Here is a 22,660-nt window from a genome sequence, read left to right on the forward strand (position 1 = left end):
GAAGGAAGGAAGGAAGGAAAAAAGAAAGAAAGAAAGAAAGAAAGAAAGAAAGAAAGAAAGAAAGAAAGAAAGAAAGAAAGAAAACAGGGACACTTGAAGGGTATGCAATAGGCCTACTCTAAGCTCAGCAAAGTCTGGATCCAATCCAATCCAATCCTGCTATACAGTAGCTGTTTTTTATTCATGATTGCAACTCCAAATAATGGTTTTCCTGAAGCTATTTGGAAATGAAGCCATGAAGGAACTCTCTTGAGTTTTTCTGACTTTCCCACTGATTTGAAAGTACTTTTGCAGGAGAAAGTACACCAGATATGGCCCCTAAGCCCATTTGGAAGCAAGTTTCATCTGCTGCCAAAAAAGAAGTTTTGATGTGCAAAAGAAAAGCAGTCCCGGAAACAGCACCAGGCTAAAAGTTGTTTATAAAACTTTCAGAAACAAATGATATAAACAACACGTGTAAGTAAATCATGCAGGTGGAGCTCCTTTACAAATGTCACTGAGGGCCTTGTGCAAATTTGAGGTGCATACATTGAAGCCATTGACACCGAAGCTTCAGAATGAACAGAGACACCACATGAGATCAGCCTAGGTTCAGTTCGCTGCAAAAGCAGAAGATTTTTAGTGATACGAATTTGCGCCTTTGCAAAATGTCTCCAGCTGTGTATGATGGCCCAGCCAGTCCAGGGTGACAGAAAAAGATAAGCCGAGCATTTGAGGTAATTTTGCTGAGGAAAGGAGAGAGGGAGGGTTTCTGCGAATGGAAAATCTGATGTGATTTGAAGGAGATATATAATTGATAAACGCAGCTTTCAAGAGCTGTGGGGGATAGCCATTCTTACGGGAAGAAATCAACAATTACGTAAGTGAACTGCGGTGTGCCTAGCAGACAACCCTTTTATTCATCATCAGCCCTTCATAAGCCGGCTTGGAAACCCCATCAGAACTTCACTGCAAAGATTTCAGAGATGCCCTTAGCAAGTTGAACACAGACCCTCCAAGTGTGCCTATTTTCCAGGGACACTACCAGATTTACTGAAGCCGCCCCGGTTTCTGATCTGATCCAGCAATGTCCTGCTTTTCCTTAGGATGACCCTATTTTCTTCGGGGAAATGTTGGAGGGTATGGAGTTATGCAACCCCCGAGTCAAAGAGATAAGGAGATAAGTAACTATACAACCTTTAGAAGACATCTGAAGGCAGCCCTGTAGAGGGAAGGTTTTTTTAATGAGATAGCTATATATTGGAAGTTGCCCAGAGTGTCTGGGACAACTCAATCAGATGGACAGGGTATAGATAATAAATATTATTATTATTATTATTATTATTATTATTATTATTATTATTATATTTGACATCCCTATTTTCATCAGAGATATGTTGGAGGGTGTGTGAGCATGGGGAATTTTTTGAAGCAGACACACCTTTCTGTCTCAGTGAGAGGCACACCACAAGGATTTGGGCTTAGGGACAACATTTAGTTTGTAAGAGGCAGATGATCTGGAAAGGTTCAAGCCATGTGCTTGCATCTTCAAATCTACATCATCATCATCATTGATTTTGATTTCTTACCCGCCCTTCTCCAGAAAGTCCCAGGTAGAGTTGCCACAATATACAAATACAGGATTAAGATCCATTAAAACCATTTGCGATGGGAAGACTAAGGTGGACTCTAAGGTTATCTCAGGGGTGAGAGGCCAGCTGAAGTGGTTCCTTTTCAGAATATGATTAAAGCTGTACAGTTTAGGCACCAGACAGACATCTGGGGGAGGAAATTCCACAGCTCAGCCGCCGCCAAAAACAGTAGCCTCTCCTAGGTTGCTACCACCACCTTCCTGAACTTCCCATCTTTGTTCAGACAAGCCTGCTCACCTATGTACATAGAAAGGTGGTGTGAGTTTTAATCTGTTTCCAGTCTACTGTTATTTTAGCTTTCCAAAAGCCTTAAATTATTGATATTGTATGCGGGCTGGAACTGGTCTGTGACCGAAATAATAAAATTCATTCATTCAAATTATTGTGTTTTTAAAATTATTATTATTTACTGTTTTATCTTTTTTGAGATTTGGTTGCTGTTTTTTACAATCAAGCACCATACAGATTTTATGAACTAAATAAATAAGGGTGGGCTTTCAGATATTCAGTTCTGCATGGTGTGTTTTCTCAGAGTTGCGTATGTTCAGACGATTGTTCTATATACTCCTGAAGTGCCAAAGTGGCTTCCAAGCAGTTTACAAATATAAAATACCAATTAACAAAAAAGTGCATAATTAAAGCATGCAAGAAAACAATTCCATAAGCAAACCTCGCAATTAAAATGTGCAGTAAAAGAAACAACAAACGGGCACAAGAACTTAATCCAAGTTCATACGCCAACTATCTCACAATATTCCTCCCTGAACTATTCCCAGATTCTTTCCTTCTCCTTTCAAGGGAAATATTAGCTTCCTCTCACCTTCAAGGGCTCTCAGTTCATCTCCTCAAAACAAATTTAGAGATTTTTCTATTTCCTTTCCCTCCCACCACCTTGACTTCCCTTCTCCCATTTCTCATTCCTGATCTCCCAAACAAAGACTGCTCCTCAAATTTCACTCAAACCTGGTGGGACTAACTGAAAATCCCCACCGCCGCCAATTATTTTATTTAGTTTTTTTTATTTAACAAAGTGTATATACTTCTTGCGTGTCAAATACCTCTCAGTGGTTTGCAAGAGCATAAAACTAAACATGAAAAAATATTGCTAAACCGCTGTTAAAGCGGCTCTTTAAAATATTGAAAAGATTATTGAAATCAGCAGTAGCCAAAAAGAAATAAAGCAAACATAAGTTTTACATGCTGAGAGCAAAAACGTTTTAAGCAGGCACCAAAAGGAGTACAGTGATGACTCCAAGCCTGGCAACAGGCTAAGATATGTTCATCTTCTCGGGCTTTTCATAAAATCATAGAACCGTAGAGGTGGAAGGGGATCCCAGTGGTCATCTAGACCAACCCCCTGCAATGCAGGAATCATAGCTGAAGAATCCCGTGTGTGGGTTAAGTTAGCTTCTCCACATCTTTTAATAGGATGGGGGCAGGACTTGTATTGTTGGCTGAGCATCATAGGAAGCATTAAGCATTAAGATGTTAAATTCTTTTCGTATGCCACAACTGCTGCTCGAATTTTACTAGCTAAGAATTGGAAAACACAAGAAATACCAACAGTGGAAGATTGGCAGATGAAGATGATGGACTTCTCGGAGCTAGGCCACCTGACTGGGAGAATCCGCGACCAGAAGGAGGAGGACTACCAGGAAGAATGGAGGAAATTTAAAGATTATTTAGGTAAACATGTTAAGTTAATTTAATTGAAAAAGCTTGTAAATACCAGATAGGCCTAGGATTTTAATATGTTAAGTGATGAATTAAGATGACGTAATGCTGAATTGAAAAGAAAGAAAGATGTTAATGAATAAGTTAATTGTTTAAGAATATTGGTGTTGGAAAACCGTTAAAATAATTTACACTGAAATTCAGCCAGGGAGATACGAGGAAGTCACTTAACAAAGTTAATGAAGTTTGGTTTGAATAGAGTGAATATTTATGTTTGTTTGTATTGTTTGTCTATTTGTTTGTTTGTTTTAAAACTTTGTTGAAAAACTAATAATATTTTTTTTTGGGGGGGAAGAATTTATCATTGCATGCTGTTGCTTTGACGCGGCTTCGCAGCATTGATTTCGCCTGTTTGTATTTTAACTTGTTACTCAGTTGCCTCCAGATTCTTCTGTGTAAAGTTACTAACAAATGCAAATAAAGAAGAAGAATGTGGCCCAGTCCATCAATTTGCCACCTGTTAATCAGGCCCCTTGCTCAGCTGACGCCCCAAAACATCCCTTCCCATCTGAGCCTCCCCATCTATTCCCACCCCCTGCTTTATCCTCCTTATCTAGCTTGTTATTTTCTGCTTCCGTCTACCTGAAAACAAATACTGGATTTTCTATCCTTCCGCAGTGGCCGCAGCCTAATAACAACAGAGGCATTGTTTAAGGTGGCGGACTCCGCTTCCTCAGAGATTTTTAAGCAGAGGTTGGATGGCCATCTGTCATGGATGCTTGAGTTGAAATTTCTGCATTGCACAGGGTGGGGCTGGATGACCTTTGGGGGCCCCCTTCCAACTCTACAAATCTATGATTCTATGACTTATCCTCTTTTCTGCTGGATAGTTTTGCACCTGCTTTTCAGAACTCTGCATCTGGGTTGGAATGTTCATCATACCCTTCTCTTACCTGCCTGCTCTTGTTTATAGTGACAAAGAATTTTTTTAAATAAATTGCTGGTTTTCTTAACATCGTGGAAGTCCATAAATTGCATGTTTGTTTGTTTGTTTATTAAGTTTGTATACTGCCCTTCATACCTAGATCTCAGGGAGGTTCACAACATAAAAATACAATACAGTGGTACCTCAGGTTAAGTACTTAATTCGTTCTGGAGGTCTGTCCTTAACCTGAAACTGTTCTTAACCTGAAGCACCGCTTTAACTAATGGGGCCTCCCACTGCCACCGCACGATTTCTTATCCTGAAGCAACGTTCTTAACCTGAAGCACTATTTCTGGGTTAGCGGAGTCTGTAACCTGAAGCGTATGTAACCCGAGGTACCACTGTATAAAAACACAAAATATTTTAAAATGCAAGAGTGAGAGGATGGCGGGTGAGCGATGACTTGGCAGCACCCACAAGTCCCCATAGGAAGGATGTGGGTGCAAAGGATGAACTTGTGGGGAAGAAGAATGTCTCTAACCCCTAACCTACCGTAATTTGTTTTAATGGGCAGGAGAGAGAGAGAGAGAAAGAATATTTTTGGAGGAAGCCAAAGAATACCACCTCTATTGAGAGCAGCCCAGATCATTTTAGTGGGACTAAAGTTCCATTTCTTCCAATCCTAAAGACACAACCCAGAAAAAAAATGCCATTGATTCCAAATGTTGTTTCCAGAAGCAAGAAAATCCTCCGCAGCTATTTGTCTGGCCTAGACAACAGGACATTTTGTTGTTCACTCTTCAGAGTTGAGCAAGACAGATGACTGGCTACAAACTAGTAAATTTCCTAGGCTTCCAGACTGTCACTATTTTCTCAGAATACCAGCCATTGATTAGGAGGTCTTGCACAACCAACCTGCTGTCTCAAAAGATCAGAATTTTGCAATAAGGGATGTGATGGAGAACCACACTGGAAAATGTGAAGCTAACACTCTTTGTTGTTTAACCTCCCTGCAAACTTATCAGAACAAATGCCCATCGAGGAGCAAATATCTAAATTCCCTGCAAACAGATCCTAAGGAACGCTCGATAAACAAATCATCTTGAAGTGTTCCACATGGTATCTAAGAAGGAATAATTGGTTATGGTTGATTGGGAGCATCTCCTGCACAAGTCCCTCTGAAGTCACTGGATGCTATGCATGTGGAAAGTGCTACTACTACACATCTCCCATTTATAGCAATGGGTCTTGTGCAGGAGACCTTCTCAATAGACGCTGTCCACTGGCATTTTATGTAGTGAAAATTACTGTGGAGCTTTTGCCATCTGTAAAGAACAGAAAGATGCATGAAAGAGGCAGATTTGCAAAATACGTTATTAACCTCTTCATCTACACAGTTCCAGCAGTACTTGTCAAAAAATCAACAACCCAGATATACCAAACTGGAGGTGCGGAAGGTGTCGTTTCGTGAAGCCCCTTCCACCCCACATATATATTGGATGTGATATAAAACCTGGTCATCCTACCCTATATCTGCTTAGAGAGAGCAACCTTGAATAGCATGAGTTAAATGACTGGTTTCTGGCTTCAGTTGAAAGTGCTGGTTTTGATGGGGAAAGCTTTGGTGTGCCTGAGGAGCCCAGGATCTCAAGGTCTGCTTCTCCCCACCTGAAGGAAGCCAGCCCCTGTGTGCCTGGGGAGCCTCTTCTTCATGTGCCCCCTCTGAAGGTGGAGAGCAGAAACAGGCCTGTTCAGGAGTGGCTCACTTCTCGTAGTGACACCCGCCCTGTGGAACGCCCTCCCACCAGATGTCAAAGAGCAAAACAACTACCAGACTTTTAGAAGACATCTGAAGGCAGCCCTGTTTAGGGAAGCTTTTAATGTTTAATAGGTTATTGTATTTTAGTGTTCTGTTGGAATAATAATAATAATAATAATAATAATAATAATAATAATTATATTTGGGGTGCTCTCCCCAGCCATCCTTCTCCACTTCTAGCTGCCAGGCAAGGACTTTCTTCCTCTTTATTCATCATCATCGTCATCACCATTATTAAATTTATATACTGCCCTAAGCGCAGTTCACAACATAAAAATACAAGATTACAAACGCTAGAATTTTAATTGGGACCATACCCCTCGCCTGTTTGGGGGTTCATATTTTAGCAGGGCGTGGCTGGCTTTTTCCTTTATATAATATTGCAAGATGGGCACTCTTAGTAAATGAAGTTGCTTAGTTCCCTGTGGCGATTGTAGGTGTGGCATTTTCATAAGTCACTTTGAGACATTCTGTGTCGTAAGTGGCTGACATTATTATGGTGCAATTGTTGTTGTTTTTCCTGTTGGGATGCCTTGTGGTGGGATATAGAATCATCGTACTGTAGAATTGGAAGGGATCCCCACCAAAGATCGCTTGGTCCAAACCCCTGAAGCAATGCAGGAATCAAAGCGCAAATATATAGCTAAATAGAATGCTAATATATAGAGAAGATAAAGAAGATAAATCGCGCACACCCTCCTGGAAAAGCATGGCCTCTTTTTGCATACTCCGAGGCGACTAGCAGGAAGCAACGGTCATTTTACGCTTGCTGGTAAGAGCAGTTGAAAGAGCCAAGTCTCTCTCTGAAAAACAGAGGGGCGGCGGCGCGCGGCGCAGCGCTAAATACGATTTGTTTAGCAGGGGCGTCAGGGCTGCAGCTGTAGCAACTGTAACGCGCGCATCTCAAGCTTTAACGTATTTCATCTGAGCGATCTTCACACCAACCCTGTCTGGTAGGCCAGCCTTACTATCAAGATATTGCAGAGAAGTTGGTGGTGGGAGAGGACCCAACCTTCTCATCCTCTTTTGCTATTAAAGGTCTTGGGCAGATGATCTGGACCAGGCCGTGGAGCTGAGGGCGCAGATCACAGAGCTGGGTGTTATCCAGAAACGGCCTCTTCTTGGAGGGGACAGATCGTGTGAAGGAAGGACGCCAGGTCAAGTGTCCACCTCTCTCCTCGCAAGAGGCACACCAATTGCTCAATTCTCCAGACTACTAAAGAAGATCTGTCTCTTGCACAATGATTTTTTTAAAAGGAGAGGTCCCTCCCTGTCTGCCTTTCTGGGCTGGCACTGTTTTTAGAGGTTTGGGTTGTTCGCCGCCTTGGGCTCCTTTGGGAGGAAAGGCGGGCTATATCAATGTAAGTATTAAAGAAATGCAACTTCTGCGTCTCTCATTCGTTTCAAGGGGGCTTGCTCGTGAGAAAGACGGTCAAAAGAAAACACAAGAAGCACCCCACCTTGCACTTACTTTCGAGTAAAGTAGGGGCCTTTACCGTATACTCTTCCCTAGGACTGAACTCGTATAGTTAAAGCTATGGTTTTCCCAGTTGTGATGTATGGAAGTGAGAGCTGGACCATAAAGAAGGCTGATCGCCGAAGAATTGATGCTTTTGAATTCTGGTGCTGGAGGAGACTCTTGAGAGTCCCATGGACTGCAAGAAGATCAAACCTCTCCATTCTGAAGGAAATCAGCCCTGAGTGCTCACTGGAAGGACAGATCCTGAAGCTGAGGCTCCAAGACTTTGGCCACCTCAGGAGAAGAGAAGACTCCCTGGAGAAGACCCTGATGTTGAGAAAGATGGAGGGCACAAGGAGAAGGGGACGACAGAGGACGAGATGGTGGGACAGTATTCTCGAAGCTACCAGCATGAGTTTGACCAAACTGCGGGAGGCAGTGGAAGACAGGAGTGCCTGGCGTGCTCTGGTCCAGGGGGTCATGAAGAGTCGGACACAACTAAACGATTAAACAACAACAGGACTGAACTCAGGACCTCGCAGCCCAGCCGTTTCCAAAATTTGCAGCGGCCAGCAGCACCGGACGAACACTCCAGGCCAGGCCCACTGGTGCAGCTGCGGCCTGAATTCTACCTTTTTGCCATCTCGGTTTGCAGCCAGGAATGCACATATAGCTACAGAAGCTCCTTTTAGTATTTTTCCTTTTAAAACATATTTTCCTGCCCTGCAACTGTTGCAGAGCAACACAACGGCTCTTAATTCCAGAGGAAATGTACTCGACCTCAGGGCTGCAGAAACCGACCCCTTTTTTATTCCCACAGTCGTGATGGAGCTATAATTTAAGCGAGTTTAAAAGGCCAAGCTGCACATGCTCAGAGGATTCCCCACGCCCTTCTTAAAAAATAAAATAAAATAAAATCGGGCCTGGCGAGCTGACCCGCACCTCCTTTCTCAGTGACACTCCCTCCCCCCGCCCCAAATATATCAGGAAGTTGTAAAGCGGGGAATGAAATTTGAATGGTGCGCTTCACACGTGATGGAATACCCCAGAAAAGTCCAGCGTCCCCAAGTGTCATTTATCAAACGCTTCCCATAAAATGAAATAAAATTTCCGGAAGCCGTTTCACCATAAATGCACTTTTTTGGGGGGTGCACTATAAATGACCCAGCGGCAGCCATCGTCTCCCAGCTGGGGGAATGCGCCAGGTTCAGCGGTCACGGGCGCACGTGTGAATCCGCTACTCCCAGCCCGGGCCAAGAACCAGACAGAGATCTTTCAAAAGTAGGGGCGCCAAGAGTGTTCGTGCGTGGTGGCGCAATAGTATTTTCAGTTTGGCTTCTCTTTCTCTCCTCCTTTCCCCTCCCTCTCTTCTCTTTTGAGTAAACCTTGATTGTTGCCAATTTCCAAAGGAGGCGGGTTCTTCCTCCGCGCTGGGAATGGAGACAGCGTAAGGGGCGCAGGAACGGGTTGGATTCGGCTGTCCAACCGGAATTATGGCCGCGCAGAGTTCACCCCTCGCAGGACCGCGAAGGCGGCAAAGCTTGTCTGATATTTCCCAGCGAATTCAAGAATTCAACTTGTCCAGGGAGAGCTATCGGTTGGTAGCTACAGAGGAGAAGGAAACTGATTTATCCCACTTTATCGTGCCAACTTATTATTATTAAAGACTGCTGAAAACTTTCCTTTTCCACCAGGCTTGGGCAGGCAACTCAAAATACATCTCTCCACAATGTTTAATTGATGTTTTAATTTTTTTCTGGTCTTATTGCATGGTTTGATGTTTTATTTGCTGTTATACACACGAGTATTTTATGGGCAAAGGGGCCGCCTAGCGCAGCAGGCGCTGGGCAGACTTTGTGTAATATAAAAATGCAAAATTCCTGGAACGGAGGTCCGTGGAGTAAAAGAGCTCTGACGGCGGCCTTGGTGCCTTCACGGGTACCTGTCCACATCCACACCGTTCGCTGGAAGCTAGTGATCCGCGTGTCTGGATTTGCCCCTCGTTCTTCTCTCCCGGTATCAGTTTCCCATCAAACGAGAAATATGGGGCCGCTTTCTGGAGGCGGCTGAAGCCGAGGATCGAGGGAGGTGATGGGAAAACTTCCCTAGCAAGCAGATCTTGCCATTCCAGGGGATCGGGGCCGTGACGAGGAGATGACGCGGTCGCTCGCTGCGCAAAAACCCAGGCAGCTATCTAGTTAGATTTCTTAAAGCCGGAGGGGAAGGAGAATGCAAAGGCCTCGATCCACAGGCCCTTTCAACGGCCAGCCAGATCTCATCTGGCTTTGAGGGGAAAGTCCAGAGACATCAAGTGTATCCGCTTTCGAGAAAAAGCAAGGGACGTGGCGGGACAGCGGACCATATCTTGACATATTCGCGCATCGAAAAGGGCGCTTCGCCTGTGGGTTCTGTTGTATTCTTCTATCGTCTATTATATCTCCATTACTGAGACCTTCCCGTCTGTGATCGAAATCACTTCTCTGGAAAGGAAGGAAACTCTAGTAATATTTCCAGATGAAAGTGAAAACGGTTGGACCACTTTCATCTATCTATCTATCTATCTATCTATCTATCTATCTATCTATCTATCATCTATCTATATCTATCTATCTATCTATCTATCTATCATCTATATCTATCATTACAAATATTATCTCTATAATTATTAATATAAATTTCATAAGCTTTACACATCGCTTGATTGTTAAAAACAAACCGCAGCTTTCTTATTTAAAATAACCACGAAACTTCCAAAAAGTTAAAATAACACTAGACGAAAAGCCGATTTAAAACTCCCCTCAACTTTCCAAGGATCTGGGTGGGTTTGTCTCGACAGGAATGTTTTTAGCAGCCTCCGAAAACGCAAAGAAGCGCCTCCCTGATTATCAATAAGCAGAGAGTTCCAAAGTGCAGGTGCTGCTGCCACACTAAAATACCGAGTTCTTACAAATGCAGAACGTGGGACGTGGCACCTGCGAATAATCCTAATCCTAATATACATAAATAAATAATAACGCCATTTGTTGGATTTCTGCCCCGTCTTTCAACATCAGGCCCCAGGGCGGGTGACAACAATATCAAAATTAAAGATTCAACAAGTTTACAGTCTGGAGATTAGGGTGGGCCCTGGAAAGATCTCTCTCCCGCGAGGAGCCAGTAGATTCCCAGTTCCGCTCTGCTTTTGTATCTGACCGAAGGGGAACGAGATCCCCTAAAACTTCTGCCTTAATAAATAGATGTCTCTTTCTAGGTGCCACCAAACTCTTGGGGGCTTCTGTCTTTCATCAGTCCAGCCGAAGCCCTGGAGTTTGGAGAGCTGATTTGCAGGATCCGAGTCCTCAGCCCACGGTGTTCCTCTGTGGGAGATGGGCTAGGCCATAGGGCGGGACATCCCGACCAGTCCGTGGACCGGGCAGAGGCCCAGAGATCCTCTCGCGGAGCAAAACGCTCCTCCGGCCCGTGCAGAAGCGGCCGCGAGACCTTGGATCGACTGGATCCCTTGGCGCTTATTTTTGCGCCTCGGGTCCTTTCGGTTCCGCGCGGATGCCTCGTCTGAAGAATTACGCTCGCAAATTATACGTGCGCGCGAACCCTGTATATTACGTGTATATTATCTGCCAGCGTGGTATTACAGAATTTCCTGCGTTATCGTATGTATAGCACTTTTCATGTTGCTCCAGCACCAGATAGATAGATAATGTCTCTCTCTCTCAACACACACAATTTATCCATATAATGATTACATACACAGGCACATGGGAATACAGTACAGTATAAGATAAGCCAATGGACTGCGCCGCTACGGGTGTTGCTGGTGTATATTAAAAAGCAAAGTCGTAACTAGCAGGTTCCTACCAAATTTTATTTTATTCGGTTCTGATTACATGTGAATCCCCATTGCCATCGGCCCTCTTCGCTTCCACGAAAATATCCCCATCCTTTTGACTGATCTTGGACTGGGCTCCTTTATGTTCCGAAGGAATATCTAGCCGCTTGGTTCTTTGCTTTGCTGCGTTCGGATCGCTCAATAAAAGTCTTCAAAACTGGGGTGTATTAATTATCCAGAAATATTCATAGCGCCCTTGTAAATGTGAAATAAAAACAGTTATAACATGACGGGGGAGGGAAGAGGCGGAGTCGACTTTCTCTTAGCAGTTACCCGCAGTTTTTGAAGATAGAAAAAAATAATAATTTCGAAATAAATGATAGTAATTAAAACACTGTTTTCATGCCGCAAAGACAGGCATGAAGCGAGTCTCAGTGAATTCCTGTTTTTTCAGTGACGCCCAATAATTTATCCCTGGATAAATTGCATCCCTGGACTGTGTTCAGTTCCCACCCACCCCCACCACAAAGCATGTTAGGGGGAGAATCTCTCCACAGGAAAGAGTAGGACCGCACATACACACAGAGAGAGAGACACACAGGAACAGGCACACTTCATATCGTTTAAAAAACAAAGAAATATACCATCTATCATTTAATAGTGACTATTCTTACACAGTTTTCGAAGTTGAGGCAATAATAAAAATATGAAAATCATGAAATTATCTGAGATAAATAAGGAAGCGGCGCTCTCAAGCGACGGAGCGGGAATGTCTCCGCAAGCCCGGCGGAAATTACTGCGCAAAACCGCTACGGTGTTCCCTGGGAAGGTTTGAGCAGCAGGCCTCGAGGACAGATCCGCCCCGAGTGTTTTTTTTTGGGGGGGTGGGGGGAAACACCGGTGTATATTTGCTAATATGAAATTCATACATTTAGCCCCCGAATCCGCAACAATTTCCCATTTTTCTCACAAAAGCAGCAACAAAGAAATCTATATCGGAATTAAAAGAGAGAAAGTAGAGGCGGAAATTGCGAGAGGGCGAGAGGATTTGCTTCCCGAAGAAAATTCCAGGCCGGATTTCGGAAAGGAAGACATCCTCAAATCTCGATTCTTGAGGCCGAAGCAGTTAGACACATTTCGAAACCATAGAGATCATGTATTGGAGTTGCTAGGCCAAAAAGGCTATAAATATAAACCACACTCAGATACACACATATAAACCTGCGGTGGTTTTGAAAGTGAATCTAAGACTGAAATCAGTGGGTCTTCGTCTCTGCGTAAAAGCGTTGTGGAGCTGCGTTTGCGCGCTCGGGCCTTGATCACAATCCGGCAGAGTTCTGGGCATTGATCCCAAGGGATCTTAGGACTGTCTGTCCGGGTCCTTTTTATGGAATTACCACCCTTTTTGCCTCCATTTTGTCAGAGCTGGGGGTGGGGGGGGGGTGCCTTTGCGGCAAAATGGAGGAAATCTGACAGCGCGAAGCGGAATCGCCTCCGGTTCTTCATTTCTCCTTTAACTTTTGCAATCCGGATCAAAATCAGATGCTGCAGGAAAAGGGAGGCGCGTTCCGGTTTCGAAGAGGGAGAGGAGACGAGGAGTTGGGAAGGCAAGTGACGTGGGAGAAACGGTCCACGAAGGCCTCTGGCTACTTGTTTGGAAGAGCAAACGCGGCTCCACATCCTCAAAATGGCACCGCGGGCGCCTGGAAGCAGATTTCGGAAAGGGTCAGGCGTTCGCGCAACCAGAGAAAAGCGCCCTAGAAATCGTTATATGGTCAGAATTAGGGTTTGTTCCTTTATTCCTCTTCGGGGCCCGATCCAGCTGGTCGGGCTCCTGAGCAGGGTCTCCTGGACGCCAGGGGCCTACCGCTGCTGGGCTCCTCGGATGTAAAGTCCAGTCCAGCCACAATCCACGGGAAGGGAATCAACAGACTTTCAAACGCCTTTTCGTGGTGTGTGATTCTAAAAGGCCTAAATATTTCCATTTTATCATTATTATTTTTTAAACCACATATTAAAGTTATGAACTGTAAGCGGTTTACGCCAGTGGATATAGGACGGGTCCTCTATAAATTATATATAAATTAAAGAAGTCGTGTGTCCCCCACCCAAAACCTCGCCAAGGCAGTGTTAGATATTTGCAAATAAATCCCCGATCTGTTTACACACGGCAGGATTTTAGATAGCACTCAATTTGAGCAGAAATAAAACCTCATCTCGTGTCCTGGGGGGGGGGGCGTGTTGTAGGCAAGTAGGCGAATGCACTTGGCTTTGCTGGCAAGCGAGCACTGGGCCCGATCCACCCAGAGCTCAGCGCTTTCCACGGGTGGGATTTCAACGCGCGCTTAACCCTCTCATTTAAATCAATGTGACTTGGAAGTACTTAGCGCCGCCCGGCTCTTTTGCGGCCTGTACCGCTTGCCCGGTGCGGATTCTAGCTACCAATGAGACCCTCGTTTCCCCCTCTAATTCCACTGTGCAGTAATCAGCCTGCCTACCTACCTACCGACCCACCTACCGGCCTAATCTGTCTCGATAACTTAGTTTCAAGCCGGGCTGATTAGGATCTGATGAGGCACGTCCCAGCCCAACGAGCGCCCGGGCTTTTGCTTGCTAAAGTGTTTGGCAAGGGAGCGCAGGAGCTTGGAGTATAAGCGTCCCGGTGCCCTCGGGATGACCCCGGCTTCTCTCAAGGTATCCGGTGCATCCTCCAAACGTCAGCTTTAAAATAAGGCCAAACCCTGGAACACACTCCAGTTCCACACACGTAGGCACGCAAACACACACAAACACACACGCGCGCACGCGCGCGCGCGCACACACAATCTCGGGTCCCCTTTCCTCCCCGCCCTAAATTCCCTGCAGCAGCAGCAGCAGCCCGCCCCCGCAAGATGCAAAATTTGAGATCTGCGCTTACACAAAGCCATGTGCCTCGCGGAAACTAAACAAAACCCACCTCCCCATAAGGTCCTAGGGCGAAATTGACATGATGAAACTGAAACATACAAGAGGCCTCCTTGGCTTGTTCCGCCACCCCCCCCCTTGTGTGTGATGCCAGAGCCAGGCCAGACGCCCTCAGAAGCAGGTCATCTGTTGACCAAGTCGGGGGAGGGAGAGTGGGGGTCCTACTAAGAATATAGGTGTGTTGGAAGCTTCCCGGTGTGGCTGGGGCAACCCAGTCATATGGGTGGCATATACATAACAATATTATTACTGTATTATTATGACTGTATTGTTATTACTGTGTTGTTGTTGTTGTTGTTGTTGTTGTTGTTGTTATCATCATTACTGTTCTCTGTCAGTAGGAAAAGAAACAGGGGACGTGTGGTGGCTTTTAAACAAGGGTCTTTCAGAGAGGGAAGGGAGGAACTAAAAGAGGAAGCCTTAGAGAAAGAAGGAAGGTTGGTTCGTAGTTAGGAGCATTTTTCTAGAGAAGAAAATTGAGGGGTGCCTCCGCGTTAGGGGAAAACAGAGGTGAGCGAGACTCAGGGACCTCAGGGAGGAGGATGTGCGCGCGCGTTTTAATGCAACTTACATAAAAAGATCATGGGCCTAAGAGGTTAGGTTACACAACTGTCTCTCGCAAATGGTCGTACATGTAGGTGGAGAGCGAAAATGAGGGAAGGGGAAGGTGCAAGGGAGGCTTACAAATACACACACACACACACACACCCCTTGCGCAACCAGCTATATTTTATAACTGAGCATGGCCTGCTCTACTGACCAGATTTCCTCTCTGTTTCTCCAGTGTAAGGGATCCGAGCGTTAACTCTGGGCAGGTCAGCGCGGAAGATCTCCTGCGCAGACAAGCGCAGTTACTTCCACCGGTTCTGGCGCAGGAGACCTTCCCGGTGGATTGGTGCCCTGGAATCAATATGACTTTCAAAGCTGTTTTCTCTTAGCCTCGATTGTGTCCTCAAATGGCAGCGAAGGTCAGCTCAAACCCCTGCCATTTCCCTCACCCTTTCTGCTTTCTTACGTGAGCAACGCGTACAAATCCTACTTTTTAAAAAACAAACCAATAAAATCATCAGTGGAACAAATACTATCTTTGCAAAAGCCACCGCATCCTGCAAGGTTAGATAACGCGAAGGCTGCAGTCCTGCACACGCTTTCCTGAGGCTAAAGAGCCTAACGGGAAACGATGGGACTTACTTCTGAGTAGACACGTGCAGAATTGCACTGGAAGCTGCCTAACCAAAGCAGGGCACGATCCAGCCCCAAAGTAAGCGCCTTCGCGTAGATTTCGATAGGAGACACTCGACTCTCCCACCGAAACCAACGAAACTACCCCAAGTGCCTGGGCGATCCGACTGAATCTTGCCTCTTCTGACCAGATCCCATCACCCATTTGAGGTGATCTGGATCCAAGCTGATTTCAACTCCCGTTGAAAATAACTGCAAACAAAGCGTGCCAAACGGCCAGGCCTCGGGGCACAAGCGAGCCTTTCTCTCTATTGCCTATTAAATTTATTTCCATATGTGTGTGCATGTGAATTTAAATCAATCACTTATTTCAAACAAATAATGCACATTCCTCTCGCTCTGGAACGCGCCACGGTTTTTGTTCTGTTCTTTGCAATTTTCTCCGTGCAAATGTCAGGGAGTCTGCACGGCCGCGTGGATCCGACCTGTTTGACCATCGAGAATGACTCGGCGGTGTGTACAAACGCACAGTACTTGCCTTCAGACCTATGGCTCTACGGTTATCTAGCCATCCTTCCATCCATCCGCCAATTGTAACACGCATCAGCCATATATTCCCAGCAAGCAGGCGAGGAGGACGGAGAAAGAGACGGTGACGCGGAAATCTTTCTAAAAAACCACCTTGAATTCGCGCAGGCTTCGGGGCTAAGCTGGGGAAACGGAAAGAGAAACGGATGAGAGCGAGGGCGGCATGGAAAAAAGATGGCTGGAGGCTTCGCTGGGTGGGCCAGACGGCGACGGGAGAACCAGGGCAGGACCCAGGAAGCAGAAATGCCCAGATTTCTCTTTCTCCTTCTGTGGGATTTTCTGCAAATATTCGCCGTTTAGGCCCAGGCTTCGTGCCAGTCTCTCAGGGGCAAATTATATTTCAACACACACGCATACACACAATTCAAATCTGCAGAATTCAAGCCTCTCCCGCCTTTTCCCTCCTCTTCAATTTGGGTGGGTGCCAGAAAGACATAGGGGTTACGGGCGAGCTTGAGAGGGACACAGGGCCGGTCGCCACTTTAGGCAGGTCTCCGATCTTTTCGCTCCCGCCGTTGCAAAAATATATTTAAAATCTTTGCAAGGAGAATACGCCTATTCGCTTCAAATATTTTGAGCTTTCGTTGGGAAGGCCTCGTTGCAAAAGGAGATAAGCAGTTGTGTGTGGCGTGTGCATGTACGTGGAAGGGCTGATGTCTCTAGGGCGCAAATCCCGGCAGTAACTCAAACAATGAAGGGCCGTGGTTTTTCAGGCCCAGCAGACAAGGAGGGCTTTCTCGGCCCTTGACTTTCCTTCCTTTTCCTATGCTCCCTCCCTGATCTCTTGGGAACGCATCTTGGCTATGGCTCCTCCGCCACCGCAGCCCTTTGGGGTGTTTTTTGCAAAGAGCAACCGGCCAGCTCCAGAGAGGATCCGGACCCTGCTGTAGAAGACACAAGCCGGCCATCGCCAGGCGCAAGGCCTGCAGCCCGCCCGAGATTTCTTTCCGAGAGTCTCCAAAGGCCTCGGAAGGCCTCGGAAGAAAAGCAAGAAGTTGCATGGACGCATTTCTCAGTTATCACCCGCGATTCCTTTTATTTAATTTTGTCCACCTGCTTTGAGCGCAAATGTGGTCGAGAGGCGTCCCTGGATCCTCGACAAGCAGCAGCAACAACAACTCATCTATCTATCATCACGAAACGCAACGAAGGAGAAAAACAACGAAACGTCACGAAACGAAAATAATTAGATTTGGGCGGGCGGAAAAAGAGGACGGGTCAATCGAGTAAAAAAATATAGCAAATGTAGCTGAAATGTTGTGTTTGTGAGAAATAGATTCACGCGCCTCCAGACTAAGTCTCATAACAAGGATAGCTGATAAGCATCAGGGGGAAACGAGAGAAAGAATGGGGGGAAACAAGCCAAACCAAGACAGAGATTTATGATTTATGGCGTGCATCTAATGAAGATTGCCATAGTTTTTAGGGTCTACACCCCCACCCACACCCACACCCAAGCGCGACAGATTGAAAGATAATCGGGAGAGAGAAATTGCTAGCTGTGTGAATCTTCTAGTCCTGCATAACTGCTACTGCCATCTTCAGCAAAACCAGCTCTGAACTGAGAGAATATTCTTTGTGCTGCCTTTCGATTCAGTCTACTGTGCGTCTACAGGGTAATAATTCGGCCTTCGAAACGGGGAAGTATTTACAGCTTGGAATCTCAGGCTTGGATTCCAGTGAAAGGGTCTCCCCACCCCCTTGCGCAGCCCCCTTTCTGTGGGGTCCCGTCCCCATCCTCGAAAGACTCGTGCAAAGGGTTGAGCCCCTTTTGAGCGGGCAGAGCCGGGGAGGGTCACGAGCAGAGGGAACCCAGGGGAACGTTTCCAGCCTCTGCCTTCCTTCCAAGAGCTCAGTGCAGGATGTGTGTGCGAGAGAGAGAGAAGCGGGGAGAAAATAGCTTTTGACTTGCTGGTGCTGCAGTGACGCTGTTTTCCTGCGACAACAGCTTGCCAGCCAAGGCAGCCACCTGGAATTATTATCACGCGCGCACACGCGTTGCCCCCCAAAGACGCGCAGCTCCGGGGGAAGGGGTCAGGTCCGGGGAGAAAGAGAGACGAGGGCAAGACCGATTCCCTTAATAAAAATCACCTCCATCTGCTGCTTCTGTTGCAAATGCCACCCCCGTGCCATTGCCTGCTTGGAATGTCCCAACCTCCCCCCACCCGCGCCAGAGAAAACCTCCAGCCCAAATCAGCCCCCCACTCGCGCCCTTAGCAGTAACCACGCGATCGGGCCCCTGTCGCTAGCTGTGCCCCTTCCTCGCTCCATCGGCAGGGTCCTGGAAAGGAGCATATGGGGCCAGATTTGGGGAGGGATGTGATGGGAAGTAGGGATACATGGGGGGAGAGGAGGGCCGCTTTTTTGGAGCAGGGAAAGCGTTCAAGGAGGGTGAGATGCTGAGGGGGAAGGGAGATGATGGCTGGCTGGCTGGGCGGTGGGAGGACACAATTGCAGGCTAGCCACGGTTGGAGACAGTGAACTGGGCAGCCGAGACCCGGCCGGGTCTCAAGAAGGCGAAGGAGACTGGCAGCAGAGAGGGACCCGGCGCAGGCTGGGGCAAGGAGAAGCCAAGGCACAGCGGGGTTTGGGGTCTGGAGAGCTAGGGGGAAAGGGCAGGAAGCGTTTAGAGAGGGGCAGAGGGAGAAGGAATGGGGGGCAGAGTGTGGCTGGAGGGCGATGTTAGGATTGGCGCGCATCTTTGCAGAAAGACAGAGGTGTTCTGGTTTTTAAAATGCCCCCCCCCCAAAAAAAGAACAGGTGGAGCAGGAAGCGTGCAAAAAGGGTCCAACGTGGGGTTGGGTGAAGAAGTCTCTGGAGCCGGACTTTGGCGACAGATGTGGAGAAGGGGGAGGCAGATCTTGACCGCACGGTGGGTGGGTCGGGATACATGCAGCAGGTGTGCGTTTTGGTCGAAGGAGTTGGATTCGGGATCGGATGGAAGGCCGGGGTACAAGAGCCGCCGCGCGCCCCTCCGCGAGTCGGGGGGGCCTTTCCCTTACCTCGCACCAGGATCCGGCGGCAGTAGTCCGCCTCGCCCGCCGAGGGCTGGCTCTCCGTCTCTGGGGCGCACTCCTTGGAGGAGCCGGGGCTGGCAGCCGAGGTCCCCGCCGTCAGGTCCTTGATTCCTCCTCCTCCTCCTCCAGGAGCCCCTCCGCGCAACTTTGCGCTCTCCAGCGCGGCTGCGCGCGCCTCCTTGTCCCGGGCTCGCTCCGGGGCGCCGCCGGGGTCCCCCAGGAGGAGGGCGCGTCGGCCAGCCTCGCTCCCCCCATCGCTCATGCCTGGGGGCGCCCCGGCCCGGGGATGGAACATCCGCCGGCTGCCCCCTCCACTTTTCCCCGCTCCTCTTGCTGCCTCCCGTTTGCGCTCCCCGAAAGTGGAGGGTCAGCAATCGGGGGCCGGGAAGCCCAGCCAGGCGACCCAGGCCGGCAGCAGCAGCAGCATGGTGCTGGGAGGCGGATCTGCCCCCCAGTTTTCCCCGTCTTGAGGTGTCCAGAAACCCCTCGCCTCGACTGATTTCTTCCTTTTCCGAGCTGCTTTCCCGGGAACGCTCTCCTTTAGGAAAGGTGCGGAGCCAAAGGATGTCAATCGGGCAGGCGAAGAGTTAAAAACTTTCCCCGCTCGGATCCAGGCTCCTGAGCTGCCCCCACCCCCATTGGAACTGCCGCTGCCCCTCGGCTCGGCAGCCCCGGCCAAACTTCACCGGTCCGGCCTGCTGGCGAGAGCTTCCCTGCCGCCCGGTTCCATCCCTCTCTTGCCTTCCTCTCTCCCTCTTTCTCTTTCTCTCCCTCCGTCTCCCTCTGATGAGCAAAGGCAGAAAAGGAGGACCAGGCGCGAGAGGCGAGAGCGCAGCTAAGCGAGCCCTCCCTCCCTCTCCCTCCCCCTCCCTCCGGCTTCTCCCCCCCCCCCCCTGCACTTCACATCCTTCCAGGTTGGACCTTCCGCGGATGGGAGATCGATGCGTCTTTGGCAACGTGGGTGGAGAGAATTTCGGCGTGCGAGGGGGGGGCAGAGGAGGGTGGCGCTGAAGAGGAGGAGGAGGAAGAAGAAAAAGAAGAGGGAAGGAGGCAAGGAGACAATCCATAATTCCTCTCCACCCACCGCTTGGTTGTTGTTGTTTTTTCCTATTCCCAATTCCCATTTATTTGTTGAAGAAAGGAAATCCTTCTCCCCCCCCCCCCATCCTACACGCATACACATTCCGTCCCTGGCACTTTAATGTTCCTCTGAGGGGCGGGAGGGGGGAGGAGGGAAGCAGAGCGAGCTGGGGATAAAGAGCCAGGCGAGGAAGGGAAAGGAGCGATTTCAAATGGACTGGCGGCCACACACGTAATTTCCTGCTCGCGAGTCCCTCGCCATTCATTGGCAAAACAAAGAATCGCCGCTCGGCTCTGCACGCATTCTCGCCCCCCGCTCCGCAAAGGAAAACTCCCCCCGGGTTTGGACTTTGTCAAAAGAAGCATTGCCAGGGAAGGAATAATAATAATAATAATAATAATAATAATAATAATAATAATAATAATAATACAGTGTAAGGAACAATTGGTGGGCTTGCTTAAAGCTCTCCCTTTCGGGCAACTGTGAGCACTGTAAAGTGAATTAAAATGCGCCACTTTCAAGCTGTTGCTCTTGTCAAATACAAGGCAGCCAGTCAGTTTCAGGCTCTGAATGCTTGGCCAGTTTGGGCAAAGTCCGTTTCAGCAGGCCGAGCAAGGACCAGGCGCGCGCTCCCCTCCGGAGAGATGGATGGATGGAGAGGTGAATGGCGCTTCTGGGTGTTTTTGTTGTCGCTGTTTTCAACAGACGGGTGAAAACGTCTCGCCCACTTTGGAAGGTGCCTTCTGTTCCCGCTTCATTAGGGGAGCGCTGATTATTATGATTAGCAGGGCGGTTGAAAGGGAAATGGAAGGGTTGGCGTGATCCTGAAACATTTCCTTTTGAGAGAAAAAGAGACAGAGGAATCGAGGGTGCTTTTCGGATTTCTAAGCAACCTTTTATATATATATATAAAAGGGGGCTGGTAGGGGGATAATGTGGGTGAGGCGGGTTTATTTGGGTGGGGAGCTGATTGAATTGTGTGTCTATAGAGAGGAGTGATTTCTCTAAGCCCCGCAAACGTCCCCCGCCATCTCTGCAAATGTTGCTCCAACACAGGGAGCCGCTTTTGCAGGGCCGAAATGGGCCGCTTGTGTGTATTTTCATCCCTCGAGTGACAGCCTTCCACCTGACTGACAAGTGATCCTGGGATTTGTGCCTCTCCCCTCCCCTTCGCCTCCACCCGGAGTGATTTGCTTTCTGGGCTGTGGGTGGTGGGAAAGGGGAGATGAGCAACTCTGGAAATAAACGATATAGCCTCTTAGGTCCAGCTGTCCGCTTCTGATTTTATTTGTATGGCCTCACCGGCTGCGCATCTAGAGAGCCGTAAAAGCCACAGCCAAAAAATACATTATCTGAACTTGCTTTCACCGGTGTAATTCGCAGCAACGCTCCTCCACCGACTGACTCCTGAGCCAGCTAACGGGACTCGGGACCCAGTCGAGGGAACAAGCCAGTCTCGACTCCCTGAAGCCCCACTGCTTTCAGTGGAGGCCAGTAAGGGTCAGGTTTAGCTAGGCTGGGACCCTCCGCTGGCTGGCTTGGCGTGGCAGGCGCGGGCCAAGTTGAGGATCATGGAGATTTCACTTTCCGATCGCCATATAAACAGGGCATCTTTCTTCTGCATGTTTACTCATAAGCAAATCCAGCTTACATGCTTCCTGCTAAGCGTTCCCAGGGTTATATCCCAAGAATCCCTTTCTGGCCCGGATCCTTCCCTTCCCTCAGGCCCTAGAAATTATTAGAGGGCTTTTGCTGCAACATAGGAAATGCCCGAGGATGGCCCTTGCTTGACCTGCCCGCAGCATTCAAGGCAGCGGGCCCTTTGCAGCGAACTGTGGTTCAAAAGGCTGCCTTAAATTACTAGTATTATTCTTAACTTCAGAGATTGGGATGGTTTCTCCACACAAAAAAATATAAAATATTTGGAAGTGTGCGGGTGTTTACGTTTTTCGCATTTAAAATATATGCGAAAAACTCTGCTGGAGATGGCGATGGAACCCAAGTTGCATAGCCAGCCTATGGTGGTCTACTTGGGTGTAAGCCCAAATTGTCCAAGGCGTGCACAGGAATGTATAGCCCAGAGCACAATCTCGGCCTCTTTGCGTATCCAGACCAGTTAAAACTCTCCAATTGAAAGAAAGCGGGGAGAAGCTATCTTCGTTCTTGACTTGGATGGTGTAAAAAAGCGCGCCGGGAAAGAGGGAACTAAATCTAGGCACAGGCCGGTTTCAAAACCTGGCTTTCGCCAACGAGAAGTTCTCCTGCGCAAGCCCCGATGCAATGACCCGGGTCCCCCACAGCTCCAGTGCATTTCCTCCGAAGACGGAGGGAGAACTGTGCAGGAGAACTTCCCTCTAAATTGGGCCCAAAGGTTGCAGCTCCTCGTAAGGACTTCGGCGCTCAAGCTTCTCCCTGCTACTTCCTTTCTTCCCTGTCTCGACTTGCAGAGAAAGAAAGACAATAATTATTATTAATAAAGATATAACACACACAC

The 22,660-nt window shown here is 48.0% G+C and overlaps 1 protein-coding gene across 1 annotated transcript in view; it reads right to left on the bottom strand.

Moving 5' to 3' along the window:
• Positions 1 to 19,897, bottom strand: part of VAX2 (ventral anterior homeobox 2) — a 47,510-nt gene extending 27,613 nt beyond the window's left edge. The window contains exon 1 of the mRNA XM_083458993.1: positions 19,071 to 19,897. Within this exon, the coding sequence (XP_083315119.1) occupies positions 19,071 to 19,380 (310 nt within the window). The 5' untranslated portion in view covers positions 19,381 to 19,897. The remainder of the gene's footprint in view (positions 1 to 19,070) is intronic.
• Positions 19,898 to 22,660: the final 2,763 nt, after the last annotated feature.

This window comes from Podarcis liolepis (genome assembly GCF_965112155.1).
Source record: "Podarcis liolepis genome assembly, chromosome: 9".
Lineage (NCBI taxonomy): Eukaryota > Metazoa > Chordata > Lepidosauria > Squamata > Lacertidae > Podarcis > Podarcis liolepis.